At 44.8% G+C, this 16,554-nt stretch overlaps 1 protein-coding gene across 1 annotated transcript in view; it reads left to right on the forward strand.

Annotated features, from left to right (window-relative positions):
* Nucleotides 1-430: 430 nt before the first annotated feature.
* Nucleotides 431-16,554, forward strand: part of LOC106607262 (NADPH-dependent quinone oxidoreductase VAT1) — a 40,490-nt gene continuing 24,366 nt past the window's right edge. Inside the window, exons 1-2 of the mRNA XM_014204055.3 lie at nucleotides 431-1,166; nucleotides 8,191-8,398. Coding sequence (XP_014059530.1) covers nucleotides 747-1,166; nucleotides 8,191-8,398 — 628 coding nt within the window. The 5' untranslated portion in view covers nucleotides 431-746. The remainder of the gene's footprint in view (nucleotides 1,167-8,190; nucleotides 8,399-16,554) is intronic.

Genomic DNA, 16,554 nt, shown 5'->3' on the forward strand with positions numbered 1-16,554 from the left:
AAAATATATATATATATATATATATATATATATATATATATATATATATATATATATATATATATATATACACATTTGCAAACATTTATAAAAACTTCTTTGTGCTTTGTCATTATGGGTTATGGTGTGTAGATAAATGAGGAAAACAATGTACACAAGGAGAAGCAAAGACAGACAGTGACAACAGAGGAGAACAAGAAGCACATACACAGACAGACAGTAGAGTAAAGGTTGAGAAACGCTGTACTATAGTTGCTTATGTTATTTGACATTAGCAAATACTGCCTGTGGGGTGGGGGTGAAATGCCAGTGCTGAATTTTTGTCCCAGTCCGCCCCTGGCTATGCCGAAATGTGCATAGGCGGACACAGTCAGTTTCTCTATAAAATCCACTTGTCGTTCCACCTCCTCAGTAAATCCGCTCTCCGGGTTTTCTAGCTTGCCTCCTTCTCGTCCAACTCACTTACACTGTCAGAGCGCGGAGTTGACAACCTCTGTCCACTTTAGCCGTTGCGAGGCAGCCTGCTCTTTCCTCAGCTGAAGCTCTCATTGACTCGGGTCTGTGTCCTCAGGCAAGGCTGCTGAAGAAGCTCTGAGAATCCGTTTTTTTCTTCTCTCTTTGCTCCTGAATCACTCAGATCGGACTCATCAACGCTTCATTACAGCAAAGCTCCTAAAGACAAGAGGATAAACAAGAAGTGAACGTTTAATTTCAAGACTTGTCGCTGTCTACTAATACTCTTCACAATGTCTGGCGATGATGCACCTGCTCAGCAGCAAAACGCAGAGGAAAAAAAGCAAGAGAATAAACCCAGCGAGGAGCCGAAAGCTGAGTCCAAGCCGGAGTCACCGCCAGTCAGTTCCACCGAGGCGGCAGCCACACCGGCGGCGACCGAGAAGGTCCCCGAGGAAGAGCAGTTCACCTACCGCTCCCTGGTTCTTTCCGGCTACGGGGGCTATGATAAGGTGAAACTGCAGGTGAAGAAGGGGAAGCCGGCACTCAAGGCCGGAGAAGTCATGGTGCGGGTCAAGGCATGCGGGCTGAACTTTGCCGACCTGCTGGCCCGGCAGGGTCTGTACGACCGGCTGCCGTCCCCGCCTGTCACGCCGGGGATGGAGTGCTCCGGGGAAATCGAGGCTGTGGGAGAAGAGGTGACGGATAGAAAGGTAAGCGCGCCGCATCCTCTCCGCTATCTCCTCTCCATCTCTCTCATTTCACCTGCTTTTGAAGCCACTGTCCTAGAAATGATTTAGCCTACTCGTATGATTGCCTAGTAAACCTGACCATTTGACAATTTCCATGACCAATAATATGTTGTCGGCTACTTTGTTCCAAAGAAAGCACATTTCTAATTTCTTGAGATATTTGGGTTCATATCAGGAAGCTGTTTGATTTAGGGCGTGTCAGTCTTTGCTATTGATTTGAACTGACAATTCCGTCTCACATGTGTTCATGTTAGTCATCTATTACCAGCATCGCCATCATCATCACCACATTCAACACTAAAAGCCCAGACCAATACATTTGAATATTAATGTTGTCTGATTTCAAAATAAGACTGTCTATTTGTCCAAAGTCTCAAAACGACCAGAGAGTTGGAACAATGATAGCTTACAAGAATAATGTAGCCTAATTTCCCTCCTAATGCTTTGGAGGGTTATTGCAAGCCCAGTCACTGGTGCGTAAATGGAGAGCACTAGAGTACTCACTCAATCTTCTGAGTGGAAATTTACAAGCCGAGCAGTGCATTTCAAAAAAAATAAAAAATCTTCCAGCAAAGGACGAAATTGTTTAATTGGCAGTGAGTTCAATGAAGCCAGCGCCCCTCGTCTACCGACAATAAAAATCAGTTGCTTTGCGCACGGGAGATTGACAGCTTGAAATTGGGAGTCGCGCCAGCGGCTAGACAACTACCCTGCTGAATGGCATGTAGCACTCGGTTCTGTGGATTTGGAGAGATTACAATGCTATCTCTACGTTTAGGTGATAGAAACATCAAGGGGGGGGGGGGGGCGACGCCACGCAGTAGTGATACCGTTGCCTTTGTTACGGAGAGCGACAGTGGCTCACGCACTAAGCGAACTGAAAGGGCGAGGCGCAAGACTATGAGAAGACGAAAATTGAAATGATTACTCGCGATTTTCGTCAACAGACATGTCTTTGGGGAAGTCACAAATCCCCAACCATTCAATCTTGTGATTTTTTTTATCGATTTAAAATTAATACTGCTATATTCTGCATACAACGCCCATTAAACAGCATCTGTTTTTAGGGTATACACGGAGCATACCAAACATTAGGAACAGCTTCCTAATATTGAGTTGCACCCTCCTTTTCCCTCAGCACAGCCTCAATTCGTGGAGGCATAGACAATGCAAGGTGTCGAAAGGGTTCCACAGGGATGCTGGCCCATGTTGACTCCTTTGCTTTCCACAGTTATGTCAAGGTGGCTGAATGTACTTTGGGTGGTGGACCATTCTTGATACACACGGGAAAATGTTGAGCATGAAATACACTGGAGAGTTGCAGTTCTTGACACAAACCAGTGTGCCTGGCCCAGACTATGATACTTTCATAGGCACTTAAATCTTTTGTCTTGCCTATTCACCCTCTGAATGTCACACATACACAATCCATGTCTCAATTGTCTCAAGGCTTAAAAATCCTTCTTTAACATGTCTCCTCCCCTTCATCTACACTGATTGAAGTGGATTTAACAGGTGACATCAATAAGGGATCATAGCTTTCACCTGGTCAGTCTGTGTCATGGAAAGAACAGTTGTTCTTAATGTTTTGTACACTCAGTGTATTTCTGTACTATGAATATTTTGAAAGGACTGTATTATTTTGCTTATCTGCTTATCTATCGTATAGCTTACATTTAAATTTTACATTTTAGTCATTTAGCAGACGCTCTTATCCAGAGTGACTTACAGTAGAGTGCATACATTTTTATTACATTTTTATATATTGGCCCCCCGTGGGAATCGAACCCACAACCCTGGCGTTGCAAGCGCCATGCTCTACCAACTGAGCTACAGTGGGACAGCTTCACAGAAATCCATTGTCATATAATCAGCATTACTTGTATGATAATAACATCGCCTATGCATTGATCATTCCAGGCTACCTCTCCTTGTTTGAATAGTGTGATGAGTCACGTTTCACTGCCAGTTACATTACTGACGGCATGGCAACACCAACCACATCCTTTCAATGGCGCTAATAGCAACATATTGTGCCTAATGACCCTTTAAATCTCTTACATTTATAACAAGATCACAATTTAGACATATAGTAGCCTAGAGATATTGTTGCTATATTATTTGAACCTGAGACCGTACACCATCACAGATAAACTCTATGACAAATCCATAAGGTTCACTAAGCACAAAGACTTGATGCATATGCATTGCTATTTTTACAACACCAATCATATGTTCTGATGTTATAACCCTGTTGTAAACCTTTATTGCTCTTAAACAATTTAGGAACCTTTTGTTACAAAACTCATTGACGCAAAGGCAAATTTACCCAAGTCTAGACTAATTAAAATAAGAACACTCTGCAATTGTTGTATTGGCACCATGTCAACAAGAGCCATTCAAGCACAAAAGAGAAGGTGCCAGATCAGTCTAAGTCTGCATCCCAATGGCACTGTATAATGCCCAGAGGCCCTGGTCAAAAGTAGTGCACTATATAGAGGATAGGGTGTCATTTGGGATCGTACACTAATAAGACCAGTGCACCTCTGTCTCAGCAGGGAGTGGTCGTGTCCCTGACATCCACTGGACCTGAAGATCCGTAGGGATAAGATGAGCATATAGAAGCATCTATATACCAGAGTTATTGGCTCTGTTTCGGTCTTTGACAGCACAGTGGTCCTAGACAGCATAATATAGGATATGACCCATGTTCTATTATATACTTCCCTGGCCTCACTGCACTTTGTTATTCATGCAGATTGGATTAAAAGGTCACACACACACACACACACACACACACACACACACACACACACACACACACACACGCACACACTGCAGTCCCCATACTGCCCCTACCTTCCCCCAACTCCCTAAATAAAGAGCCAATCTTCCTAATGGATAGAGATCTCTGTGTTTTGGCAGGAGGGAGCTCACAGGGAATGTGCTGACCTTAGTTGCAGTAACTGTTTTTGGGAGGCTTCTGCTCTCTCTCTCTCTCTCTCACACACACACACACACACACACACACACACACACACACACACACACACACACACACACACACACACACACACACACACACACACACACACACACACACACACACACACACACACACACACACACACACACACAGACTCACAGACACATGCACACATACACACACTGTCACTGAGTCTGCAGTGACACAGTGACTGGAAGTAGGTTAATGCTACAGTGACATCACCCTGAATAACCGCACGAGCAGTGCAGGGAAAGGGGAAAGAGCGAGTAAGTGACAAAAAGAGGGAAATATCCCAAATTGCACTCTATTACCCATGACTGACAATCCTCAATCAGCACTTTTTGTTCACTAAACCCTTTCCTTTTTTGAGAGTATAAGCTTTAGCTGAGCTCTGGTAGGATCTGACCCATATGTTCTCAATTATCTCCCTCCGGCCCACATTGTCAGTCTGGTATTTCCTCCGTCCCTCCTACCTCGCTCCGTTCCGTCCCTCTTGTCCTCCTTTTCGCTACAGATGGGAAGCACACTCGTAGCATGCGTTTTGCACAGTCTGTCTTGATAGTCGGCCATAAACAGCAAAGAGAGGAGAGAATCAGACGCCTGGAAACTTGGAGACAAACAGACATCGTATTTCTAAGTTGTCGGTCTTGGTCCCTCTCGGTTCTGTTGAGGTTTTTTTGAGTGTGTGTGCTTTCGTCGGTGTTATAATTTAGCAATAAGGCCAGAGGGGGTGTGGTATATGGCCAATATACCACGGCTAAGGGCTGTTCTTCTGCATGAGTGCAGAGTGCCTGGACACAGCCCTTAGCCGTGGTATATTGGCCGTAATCCACAATCCCCCGAGGTGCCTTATTGCTATTATAAACTGGTTACCAGCTCTAATTACGCTGGTAACCAGTTTATAATAGCAATAAGGCACCTTGTCATAAAAAAGCTGGTTTGACATGTTTTGTCATATCCCTGGTACACGGTCTGATATACCACGGCTGTCAGCCAATCAGCATTCAGGGCTCAAACCACCCAGTTTATAACAACTATTATAACCTGGGTGGTTCGAGCCCTGAATGTTGATTGGATGACTGCCGTGGTATATCAGAGCAAAACGTGAATGACAAAACATTTATTTTTACTGCTCTAATTACATTGGTAACCAGTTTATAATAGCATAGCGTTGTGCGTTGCATCGTGCAGAAGAACAGCCCTTAGCCGTGGTATATTGGCCATATACCACACCCCCTCAGGCCTTATTGCATTAATTATAACACTGACGAAAGCACACACACTCAAAAAAAAACTCAACAAAACCGAGAGGGACCAAGACCGACAACTCCGAAATAATGTCTGTTTGTCTCCAAGTTTGTCACGGTGAACAGTTCTAGCCTATCAATAACTAGACTTGCTATTGTCGTACCGTAGTCATGGTAACAGCTGCAACGGTAGAAAGAGCAGGTAGAAAGCACAGATTATAGGTCAAACTCAAGGTAGGTTCGTTCCTTGAACAGGGCGGGGTCGTGATCCTGACACACAAAATGCTCCATGGATGACCCTCTCAGTCTCACGCAGTTCACACATCAGTAGACTAAAGGGCTTATCATAGTCCAAAACGTGTCGGCGTACGCACAGTGGGGTTCTAGAATATTGGACCGTTGGCCTTTCAGACTTTGGAAGTTTCAACACAGCTCAAGCAATTTCTCCAACCGTCGACACATTCAAATGAAAAGAGGAAGCGTGCCGGAGATGCGTTCGCTGGGAATCATGGGCTGTGTGTCAACCGTGGACGGCGGTCTCAGAGCCCTGTAACTATGTCACAATGGGACGCCTATAACATGCGCTTAACAACGTTAGACGACAACACTGCTGACGCAACACAGTAGGATGAATACATTGTCCTTTAATCTAATCTAGGCCCCATGAGAACATTAAGGTGCCATACAGAGTTCACAGCTACTCCTCCGGTTGAGACTAGAATCCATGATCTAACCAATTGCGGGCAAAAGTTGATGAGATCGTCAAACCACATAACCTCCGACTTGTGGCCCACATACCCCCAAACCAGAATCACTAGTTGATAAAGGCCAGTGGTGTATAGCAGCTGACTACAAGGCTCTTTGAGAAGCTTCCCCCTCATACACTGTCTGGTGACTTCATTAGAGGCTGGAGAGTCAAGGGGGGGGGGGGTCACACAGTTACGAGTGCTGTGATAGACAAGTCACAAGGAGGACTTTGGCCAAGAGTGTGTTTGAGTGGGATTCTGTGTGTCTGTTGTTCTTCTGTTTGCGTGTGTGCATGTGTGTGTGTGTGTGTGTTCTTCTCGTGTGTGTGTGTGCGCATGTGTGTGTGTGTGTGACGGCCACTCACATGCCTTACATGGGCACACAATACTTCCCGATGTAGTTAAATGTGAGGGTTGAGTCATCAGTGTGTTTCCTGCTTGGCTCCAAAGCCTCCGCCTATTGATCCTACCTGCCATACTGGAGCTCCAATTAACAGACTGAGGGCAATGAGTTTCACCACAGACCCAGGGAGATGGAGAGAAGGGGACAGGCAGAGGGAAAGAGAGAGAGAGATTTAAAGATGTAGACTGATAGAAAAGGACCCGAAAGAGAGAAAGAGGAAGGACTCAAAACGCATCAGCTTGAGACGGGGGATATAAAGAGAGGGAGAGTGAATGAGAGGGAAGAGGGAGATCTCTCTAATTGGAGTGGATAGACAGACAGCGAGGCGCATCGCTCCCTCCAGACCATTAGAGAAGCCCGGGTGGGCGGGAGGATGGTGGGGAGGCTGGGGCGGGAGGAGTGGGTTTGTTCCTAGGAGGAGAGAGCTTGTCTTGTGCTCAACCATGGAGAAGAATCTGGCAGGGCCGCTGATGAGTGGAGAGCGGCCAGGGGAGAAGATGGGATCCATTGTCCTGTCTCACTGATGAGGAAGAGGGGAAACGGGCAACTCCTCGCACAGGGCCCATGGAGGGAGGAGGAGAGAGGGAGGGAGATAGAGAAAGGGAGACAGGAGGAGGGAAGGAGAAAAAAGAGGGGGTAGAGGAGATACTGTGCAAGACAGAGGGAGTGAGACAGAGGGTGATGGAGAGAGAGAGAGAGAGAGAGAGACAGAGAGAGAGAGACAATCAGAAGACATACTGAAGGAGTGAGGGACAGACAGCGAGGAAGAGTGACAGGTTGAGGGAAAGGGAGAGGAGTGGAGCGAGGGAAGGAGTCAGATGGATGCAGTGGTGGGGTGGAGGAGGGAGGAGGAAGAAAACAGGAAGAATGTTAGAATGCGGTGGTGGGCTCTGTTTCCTGTGTCCCTGGTGTTTCCCTCCCTGATTGGCCAGTCCCTCGGCAGGGGGGGAAGTTTACAATGGGGCTCTTCCTCCTGGACAGGCAGGAGAGGGTCGGAGGATCCTGCTGCTCTGATAAGCCCGAATGGGGACACGGCGCCCAAAATGACAAGCAGGGGAGAGGAGGGGAGGGGGGGTTGCGGTGATAAGGAGGGAGGAGATAATTGCCAGAGAGAGAGGAGTAGCAGTGGGGGCTAATGCCATATCATGTTATGTTGTTGACTGTTGTCACAGTGTGTGGTCAGAGTGAATGTGCTGACCTATATGACAAACAACTAATGACAAAATAACTAACCTGACCGCCACGTCATTTGCATTGTGAACCTTTGATTTGTAAAATTCCCCCGACACCAAACCACAAAACAGCTGATCCCTTGCTTTCCATAAACATATCCACTTGTAACTTGTGAACTAAATGACATGTCTACAGAAGATATACACTAGTTAGGGTTGCAAAATCCCACTAACTTTACCCACATTCCCAGGTTTTCCCCAAATCCTGTTTGGGTGCAGAATTTCCTGCCTATTCCCTCCTGATTCTGTGAATCTTCCAACCAGGATTCTTGGAAACCTTGGGAATTGTCAGAAATGTACTGGGATTTTGCAACCTTCTAGTAAACCATGACACTTTCCCGTCCATGCAGGTGGGTGACAAGGTGCTGGTGCTGAACCGCTGTGGGCTGTGGCAGGAGGTGGCCGTGGTGCCCGCTACCCACACGTTCCTCATCCCAGAGGGCATGACTTTTGAGGAGGCCGCCGCCCTCCCCGTCAACTACATCACCGCCTACATGATGCTGTTTGACTTTGGCAACCTGAGGCCCAACCAGAGCATCCTCATTCACTCTGCTGCAGGTAGGAACCAATCACCATAGACACCGTGTAGGTAGGAACCAATCGCCATCACTGTTATAGGGACAGAACACAAAACAAGGCACACACCCCATAAAATGTAATCATAAGGGACCTATAGAATTAGAGTAAGTACTATTGTAATTTTAATCCAGTGACACACTCATTTGTTATTATAAACTGGGTGGTTTGAGCCCTGAATTCTGATTGGCTGAAGCCATGGTACATCAGACAAAATGTTTAGTTTTACTGCTCTAATTACATTGGTAAGCAGTTTATAATAGCAGTAAGGCACCTTGGGGGTTTGTGGTATATGGCCAATATACCACGGCTAAGGGCTGTGTCCAGGCACTCCGCGTTGCGTCGTGCATAAGATCAGCCCTTAGCCGTGGTATATTGGCCATATACCACACCCCCTCGGGCCTTATGCTTAAATATACACCCGCAGGCCAGCAGGCAGGTCTCTGCCATTCTAAGGAACATAAATGCATACAATGTGAATATGAATACATTCATTGGGAAAACACAGTGATAAGTCTTGAATGGTGTATAGTGCAAAACCCATAGTCCAGTCCATGTCAAGAATGTTGTGAACTATGAACACTAGGAAATGCATCAGTCGGATTGCCAATCAGTATTGTTCCATAGCTCCTGTCTATGATAGTTATAATACACAATGTGAATTATGAGAAGGAGTAGAATTGTAGCTACTATGTAAGAGTATTGTAAATACTACTTAAGATCCAACCCTGTGTGTGTCAGTACTGAGTAGAGCAGAGAAGTGGTGAGAGTTGGGGTTGGAGGAGCACCTGTCACCTGGCTTTGGTCAGAGTGCACCGTGTGGGGGTGGAGGAATGGGGGGAACGGGTGAGTGAGGGGGTGTAAGCACCTGGGTATGGGTGTGTTGAGGTTTTGAGTGTTTTTGAGCGTAAGAGAGTGAGTGTCTCAGTTGTGTGTCAAGGACAAGGCCAGCTGGTCAACATGGAAGGCAGTTTTTTTAAATTCTTCCTGTGTGTACAGTACATGCATGCAGCGTGCATCTGTGTATGTAATGTATGGGAACCAGAGAGGTATCGTGCTGTTTTGGTTGAGGGCTAGTGCATTTTTTTTGTTGAGGTAAGGGAGTGCAAAAAATATATTTAAATGACGTAATAATTTCCTCAATCAATGTTTGTACCGACAGATGTGGCCTATGGGATTTCATTGTACAATAGGCCTATGCATAAAATGCATCCTCCAATTGCAACTTCTGCCTACTGTATGCCCACACATATTGTCTCAAGAAAATGTTCTATTTGTAATATCCTCAAACACCAAGTTAGGCATACCTCATTTCAAAATAGGAATGATAAGGATAATTCTTCAGGTTTTACCTGGTGAAACATCCAAGCTGCATCTGCATCAGTAAAATGCTAATGAATCATCATCTTGCGAGACATTGATTCTGCTTTGATCCAACTTTACAAAACGAGCATCATTGTGAGAAGTGATAATATCTCATTTGTAATAATAACAAGTGATGACCACGACTAATAGACGTAGGCAACATTATCTTGATGAGTGGTATTTTAAGTGATTGGAGAGCCCTTCCTGGTGCGAAAGGACAGCGCCAGAATCGCGCAATGTTGTTAAAGAAGTTGAACCAACTTGTGTTTGCTGAAGGATAGCTCTGTCATTCGGCCAGTTCAGGAACAAACAGCAATCATTTGCAGTATAACCTAATAGGCCTATAACTACGTGGGATAGCTATTTGTAGGCTATAACCTAATCTAAATATAAATACATATAGCTTACTATCATTGCACTGATGGCGAAGAGAGCTTTCGTTGCGAGTAGGCATTTCATTGTATTGTGTATTACATTTACATTTACGTCATTTAGCAGACGCTCTTATCCAGAGCGACTTACAAATTGGTCTAGCGTACACTACGCTATATCATAAATCAACTTTGAATTGATTAGCTTGAACACATGGTTACAGTATACCATATTACAGAATAAAAGAAAACAGAGGTGAACTATCAATTCATGGAATTTATTTGCACAGATTAAACATGCTATCAAGTCAATTGACCAAGTAGTGAACAGAAATCATTAGTACGTGGAAATTCGTTTAAAAACAGCCATAAAAATCAAGCTTTTGGTGTAGTGTATTCATGCATCTCAATAAACTATAACCTAAATGCATTATTACCTCCAACTTGGCCCAATTCACATTTACAATTGCCCACCCTGACATACCAAGCTAGAGCTGCGTCGTTCTCAACCAATAGCCAATATCGTCTAAATATCCCAAGCAGGGCTACAGCAACTTCAAGAGAGAGTCAGGCTCCTTGGGCTTTGCGGTGGCAGCTCTGGTTTGGGTGTCCTCGGCAGAACGGTGTCGCAGACACTGTGAATTTGGAGTGATAAGGTTCATGTGGGTAAACCCTGCTCACACTCCGCCGAGCTGCAGGGAATGAGATATCTAATGTATGTTAAACTGATTGGCCAAAGAGGTCGAGCCAACAGGCACACACGTAGCCTACAGTTCTTCATCATTCTCGCCACCCTCAGAGAGAAGACAGAGAAGAAACACCATTTACCTACTCTATATATACAAAAGTATGTGGACACTCCTTCAAATGAGGGGATTTGGCTATTTCAGCCACACCGGTTGTTGACAGGTGTATAAAATCGAGCACACACCCATGCAATCTCCATAGACAAACATTGTCAGTAGAATGGCCTTACTGTAGAGCTCAGTGACTTTCAACGTAGCACCATCATAAAATGCCACCTTTCCAACAAGTCAGTTCGTCAAATGTCTGCCCTGCTAGAGCTTCCCCAGTCAACTGTAAGTGCTGTTATTGTGAAGTGGAAACGTCTAGGAGCAACAACGGCTCAGCCGCAAAGTGTTAGGCCACACAAGCTCACAGAACTGGACCGCCGAGTGCTGAAGCGCGTTGGGCGTAAAAATTGTCTGTCCTCGGTTGCAACACTTACTACAGAGTTCCAAACTGCCTCTGGAAGCAACGTCAGCACAATAACTGTTAGTCGGGAGCTTCATGAAATGGGATTCCATGGCTGAGCAGTGGCACATAAGCCTAAGATCACCATGAGCAATGTCAAGCATTGGCTGGAGTGGTGTAAAGCTCGCCGCCATTGGACTCTAGAGCAGTGGAAACGTGTTCTCTGGAGTGATGAATCATGTTTCACCATCTGGCTGTCCAACGGACTAATCTGGGTTTGGTGGATGCCAGGAGAACACTACCTGCCCCAATGTAAAGTGCAACCTGTAGAGTTTGGTGGAGGAGGATTAATGGTCTGGGGGCTGTTTTTCATGGTTTGGGCTAGGCCCCTTAATTCCAGTCAAGGGAAATCTTAATGCTACAGTCTACAATTACATTCTAGATGATTCTGTGCTTCCAACTTTGTGGAAACAGTTTGGGGAAGGCCCTTTCCTGTTTCAGCTTTACAATGCCCCCGTGCACAAAACAAGGTCCATATAGAAATGGTTTATCGAGATCGCTGTGGAAGAACTTGACTGCCCTGCACAGAGCTCTGACCTCAACCCCATCAACCAACTTTGGGATGAATTGGTACGCCAACTGCGAGCCAGGCCTAATCACACAACATCCGTGCCCGACCTTGCTAATGCTCTTGTGTCTGAATAGAAACAAATCCCAGCAGCAATGTTCCAACATATAGTGTAAAGCCTTCCCAGATGAGTGGAGGCTGTTATAGCAGCAAAGGGGGGGACCAACTCCATATTAATGCTCATGATTTTGGAATGAGATGTTTGACGAGCAGGTGTCCACATACTTTTGGCCATATACATGTTTACAGTGTTTGATTTGTCATTCCATTGTTATTAATGGCATTTTTGTGGTAATTCAATATAATAGATTTATAATTGATGAGAGTACATTTTATAGAAATAGTGTTACCACCTCCGTGTATTCTCAAATTGAAAAAAAGTGAGGTTGCGCAGCTCTCGCAACTCTCTGATTCAGAGGGGTTGGGTTAAATGCAGAAGACACATTTCGGTTGAATGCATTCAGTTGTGCAACTGACTAGGTATCCCCTTTCCCCTTTCCCTCCCTGTGCTCCAGCATCACTACACCCCTGTGTTTGGGACAGTATGTGGGTAGATATGGCTATGAGAAGCACAAATGAACTATCCATGTGTATGTTAGAGAGGAACCACCTCACTCTACTCTGAGTACCGACAGTCAGTGCAGGTGTGTGTGCCTCTTGACATGGAACACAATCATTACAAGATGGAGTATGAGAGTGATGTATTACTGTAATCTACACAAGTGTGTTTCAGAGCTAGCAGAGGCTAATGAGTCAGGCTAATCACTTAGTGAAAGGTCACCGTGGAATTCACAGGTGTTTGTTTTCATTACTATTATTTAGTTGATGCCATTCATCAACTTGGACCTTGGAGACTTGATGTGGAAGTGGAACTCAGTTGGCCTGGGATTTTGTGCACTGTAAGAGTGTATGGTTTCCGTCTATTGGTTACACAGACTTTTGGGCCTCCCATCCCATTCCCATTCTAACCACCTCATCGCCGGCTTCGTATTCATGTTACCGGATGAAATTGCTGTAAAATATGATCTTGTTGCCCTCTGATGCACATTCAGATGTCATAAATCAGCACTGCAGAGCTCTCCCTGTACTATGCCGTGCCTTGATTGTATTACTGTTGATGATATCTGGAAATGTGCATGTACACCCTGGCCCACCTACTGTTGCTAGCCACAATTCTGACTTGTGCTCTGATCTCTGCTTCAATGATTTCTGCTCTCGTAAAAGCCTGGGTTTTCTGCATGTTAACACTAGAAGCGTATTACCTAAAATGGATCAATTGAAAGTGTGGGTTCACAGCTGCAATCCAGATGTGTTGGTCATTACTGAGACATGGTTAAGGAAGAGTGTTTTGAATACTGACGTTAACCTTTCTGGTTATAACCTTTTTCGGCAAGACAGATCTTCCAAATGTGGGGGAGTGGCAATCTTTACCAAGGATCACCTTCAGTGCTCGGGTTGTCTCCACCAAGTCTGTCCCCAAACAATTTGATTTGCTGGTTTTAAGCATTAAACTTTCAAATAGCTCTTTGTTGACTGTTGCTGGGTGCTATTGTCCTCCATCAGCACCGGCCTGTACCCTACCTGCTCTAAGCTCTCTCCTGGCCCCTTATACTAAGTCTGAATTTGTCCTGCTAGGTGACCTAAACTGGGACATTAACCACCTGACCAAGTCCTAAAGCAATGGGACTTCCTAAATATTTATCAGATTATTACCAATCCCACAAGGTATGACTACAAACATCCAGAAAAGGTTACTCTTCTTGATGTTATCCTCACAAATAATCCTGATAGGTATCAGTCTGGTATTTTCTGTAATGACCTTAGTGATCACTGTTTTACATCCTGTGTTCGTAATGGCTGCTCAGTGAAATGACCTGACCTGATTTGTCATAGACGCTTGCTAAAATGAGCAAGCCTTCCTTCATGACCTGGCCTCTGTAAAATGGTATAGAATCAGCTTGATCCACTCTGTCGAAGATGCTTGGACCTTCTTTTTTTATATTTTCAGTGGTATAACAAAGAAAATGAGAATTAAAACCAGGTTCAGCCCCTGGTTCAACCATGACTCCACCTCAAGAATTCCATTTGGTGAAAGGCTTGGCAGACGCATACTCAGGCTGACTGGCTATCGTTCTGGCAAATTAGAAATAAGTGCACTCAGGCTATCCGGAAGACCCAAGTTAGTTACTTTAAGGAGCAGTTCTCTCTCTGTTGGTCTAACCTCAAGAAGTTCTGGAAAATGGTTAAAGACCTAGAGAATAAACCCTCCTCGTCACAGCTTCCCATGTCCCTTAAAGTTGATGATGTGGTTGTTAGTGACAAGAAGCACATGGCTGAGCTCTTTAATCACCACTTCATTAAGTCAGGATTCCTATTTGACTCAGCCATACCTCCTTGCCCGGCCAACATTTCCTCATCTCCCACCCCTTCTAATGCAACTATCCCCAATGCTTCTCCCTCTTTCTCCCCTGGCCCGCAACAAAGTTTGTTTCTGCAGGCAGTCACTGAGTCCGAGGTGCTAAAGGAGCTCCTGAAACGTGACCCAAAAAAAACATCTGGGTCAGACCCTTTCTTCTTTAAGGTTGCTGCCCCTATCATCGCCAAGCCTATCTCCGACCTTTTTAACCTGTCTCTCCTTTCTGGGGACGTTCCCATTGCTTGGAAGGCAGCCATGGTTCGTCCTTTATTTAACGGGGCAGATCAAGCTGATTCTAACTGTTATAGGTCTATTTCTATTTTGCCCTGCTTATGAAAAGTGTTGAAAAAACTTGTCAGTAATCAACTGACTGGCTTTCTTGATGTCTATAGTATTCTCTCTGGTATGCAATCTGGTTTCTTCTCAGGTTATGGATGTGTCACTGCAACCTTAAAGGTCCTCAATGATGTCATCATTGCACTTGATTCTAAGCAATGTTGTGCTGCTATTTTTATTGACTTGGCCATAGCTTTTGATACGGTAAACCATTCCATTCTTGTGGGCCAGCTTAGGAGTATTGGTGTCTCTGAGGGGTCTTTAGCCTGGTTTGCTAACAACCTCTCTCAAAGAGTGCAGTGTATAAAGTCAGAACATCTGCTGTCTCAGCCACTGCCTGTCACCAAGGGAGTACCCCAAGGCTCAATCCTAGGCCCCACACTCTTCTCAATTTACATCAACAACATAATTCAGGCAGTAGGAAGCTCTCTCATCAGTTTATATGTAAATGATACAGTCTTATACTCAGCTGGCCCCTTCCCAGATTTTGTGTTAAATGCTCTACAACAAAGCTTTCTTAGCATCCAACAAGCTTTCTCTATCCTTAACATTGTTCTGAACACCTCCAAAACAAAGGTCATGTGGTTTGGTAAGAAGAATGCCCTTTCCCCACAGTTGTGATTACTACTTCTGAGGGTTTATAGCTTGAGGTAGTATACCTCATACAAGTACTTGGGAGTATGGCTAGACGGTACACTGTCCTTCTCTCAGCACATATCAAAGCTGCAGGTTAAAGTTAAATCTAGACTTAGTTTCCTCTATCGTAATCACTCCTCATTCACCCCAGTTGCCAAACTAACCCTGATTCACATGACCATCCTACCCATGCTAGATTATGGAGACATCATTTATAGATCGGCAGGTAAGGGTGCTCTCGAGCGGCTAGATGTTCTTTACCATTCGGCCATCAGATTTGCCACCAATGCTCCTTATAGGACACATCATTGCACTCTGTACTCTGTAAACTGGTCATCTCTGTATAACGTCGCAAGACCCACTGGTTGATGCTTATTTATAAAACTCTCTTAGGCCTCACTCCCCCCTATCTGAGATATCTACTGCAGCCCTCAGCCTCCACATACAACACCCGTTCTGCCAGTCACATTCTGTTAAATGTCCCAAAAGCACACACATCCCTGGGTCGCTCGTCTTTTCAGTTCGCTGCAGCTAGCGACTGGAACGATCTGCAACAAACACTCAAACTGGACAGTTTTATCTCAATCTCTTCATTCAAAGACTCAATAATGGACACTCTTACTGACAGTTGTGGGTGCTTTGCGTGATGTATTGTTGTCTCTACCTTCTTGTCCTTTGTGCTGTTGTCTGTGCCCAATAATGTTTGTACCAGGTTTTGTGCTGCTACCATGTTATGTTGCTACCATGCTGTGTTGTCATGTGTTGCTGCCTTGCTATGTTGTTGTCTTAGGTCTCTCTTTATGTAGTGTTGTGTTTTCTCTCTTGTCATGATGTGTGTGTTTTGTCCTATATTTTTTATTTAATTTTTAATCCCAGCCCCCGTCCCCGCAAGAGGCCTTTTGCCTTTTGGTAGGCCGTTATTGTAAATAAGAATTTGTTCTTAACTGACTTGCCTAGATAATTAAAGGTTAAAAAAAAGAGGGGGCGTGCGACACTAAGTGTGGACTAGGTCTGGTAGAGTGTAGTGTTGTCCCAAATGGCACCCTAATCCCTATATAAATCAAATCAAATTGTATTAGTCACATGCGCCGAATACAACAGGTGTCTATAAATGATGTCTCCGTAATCTAGCATGGGTAGGATGGTCATGTGAATCAGGGTTAGTTATAACCTTACAGTGAAATGCTTACTT

Source organism: Salmo salar, chromosome 06, assembly GCF_965601325.2.
Source record: "Salmo salar chromosome 06, fSalSal1, whole genome shotgun sequence".
Classification (NCBI taxonomy): domain Eukaryota; kingdom Metazoa; phylum Chordata; class Actinopteri; order Salmoniformes; family Salmonidae; genus Salmo; species Salmo salar.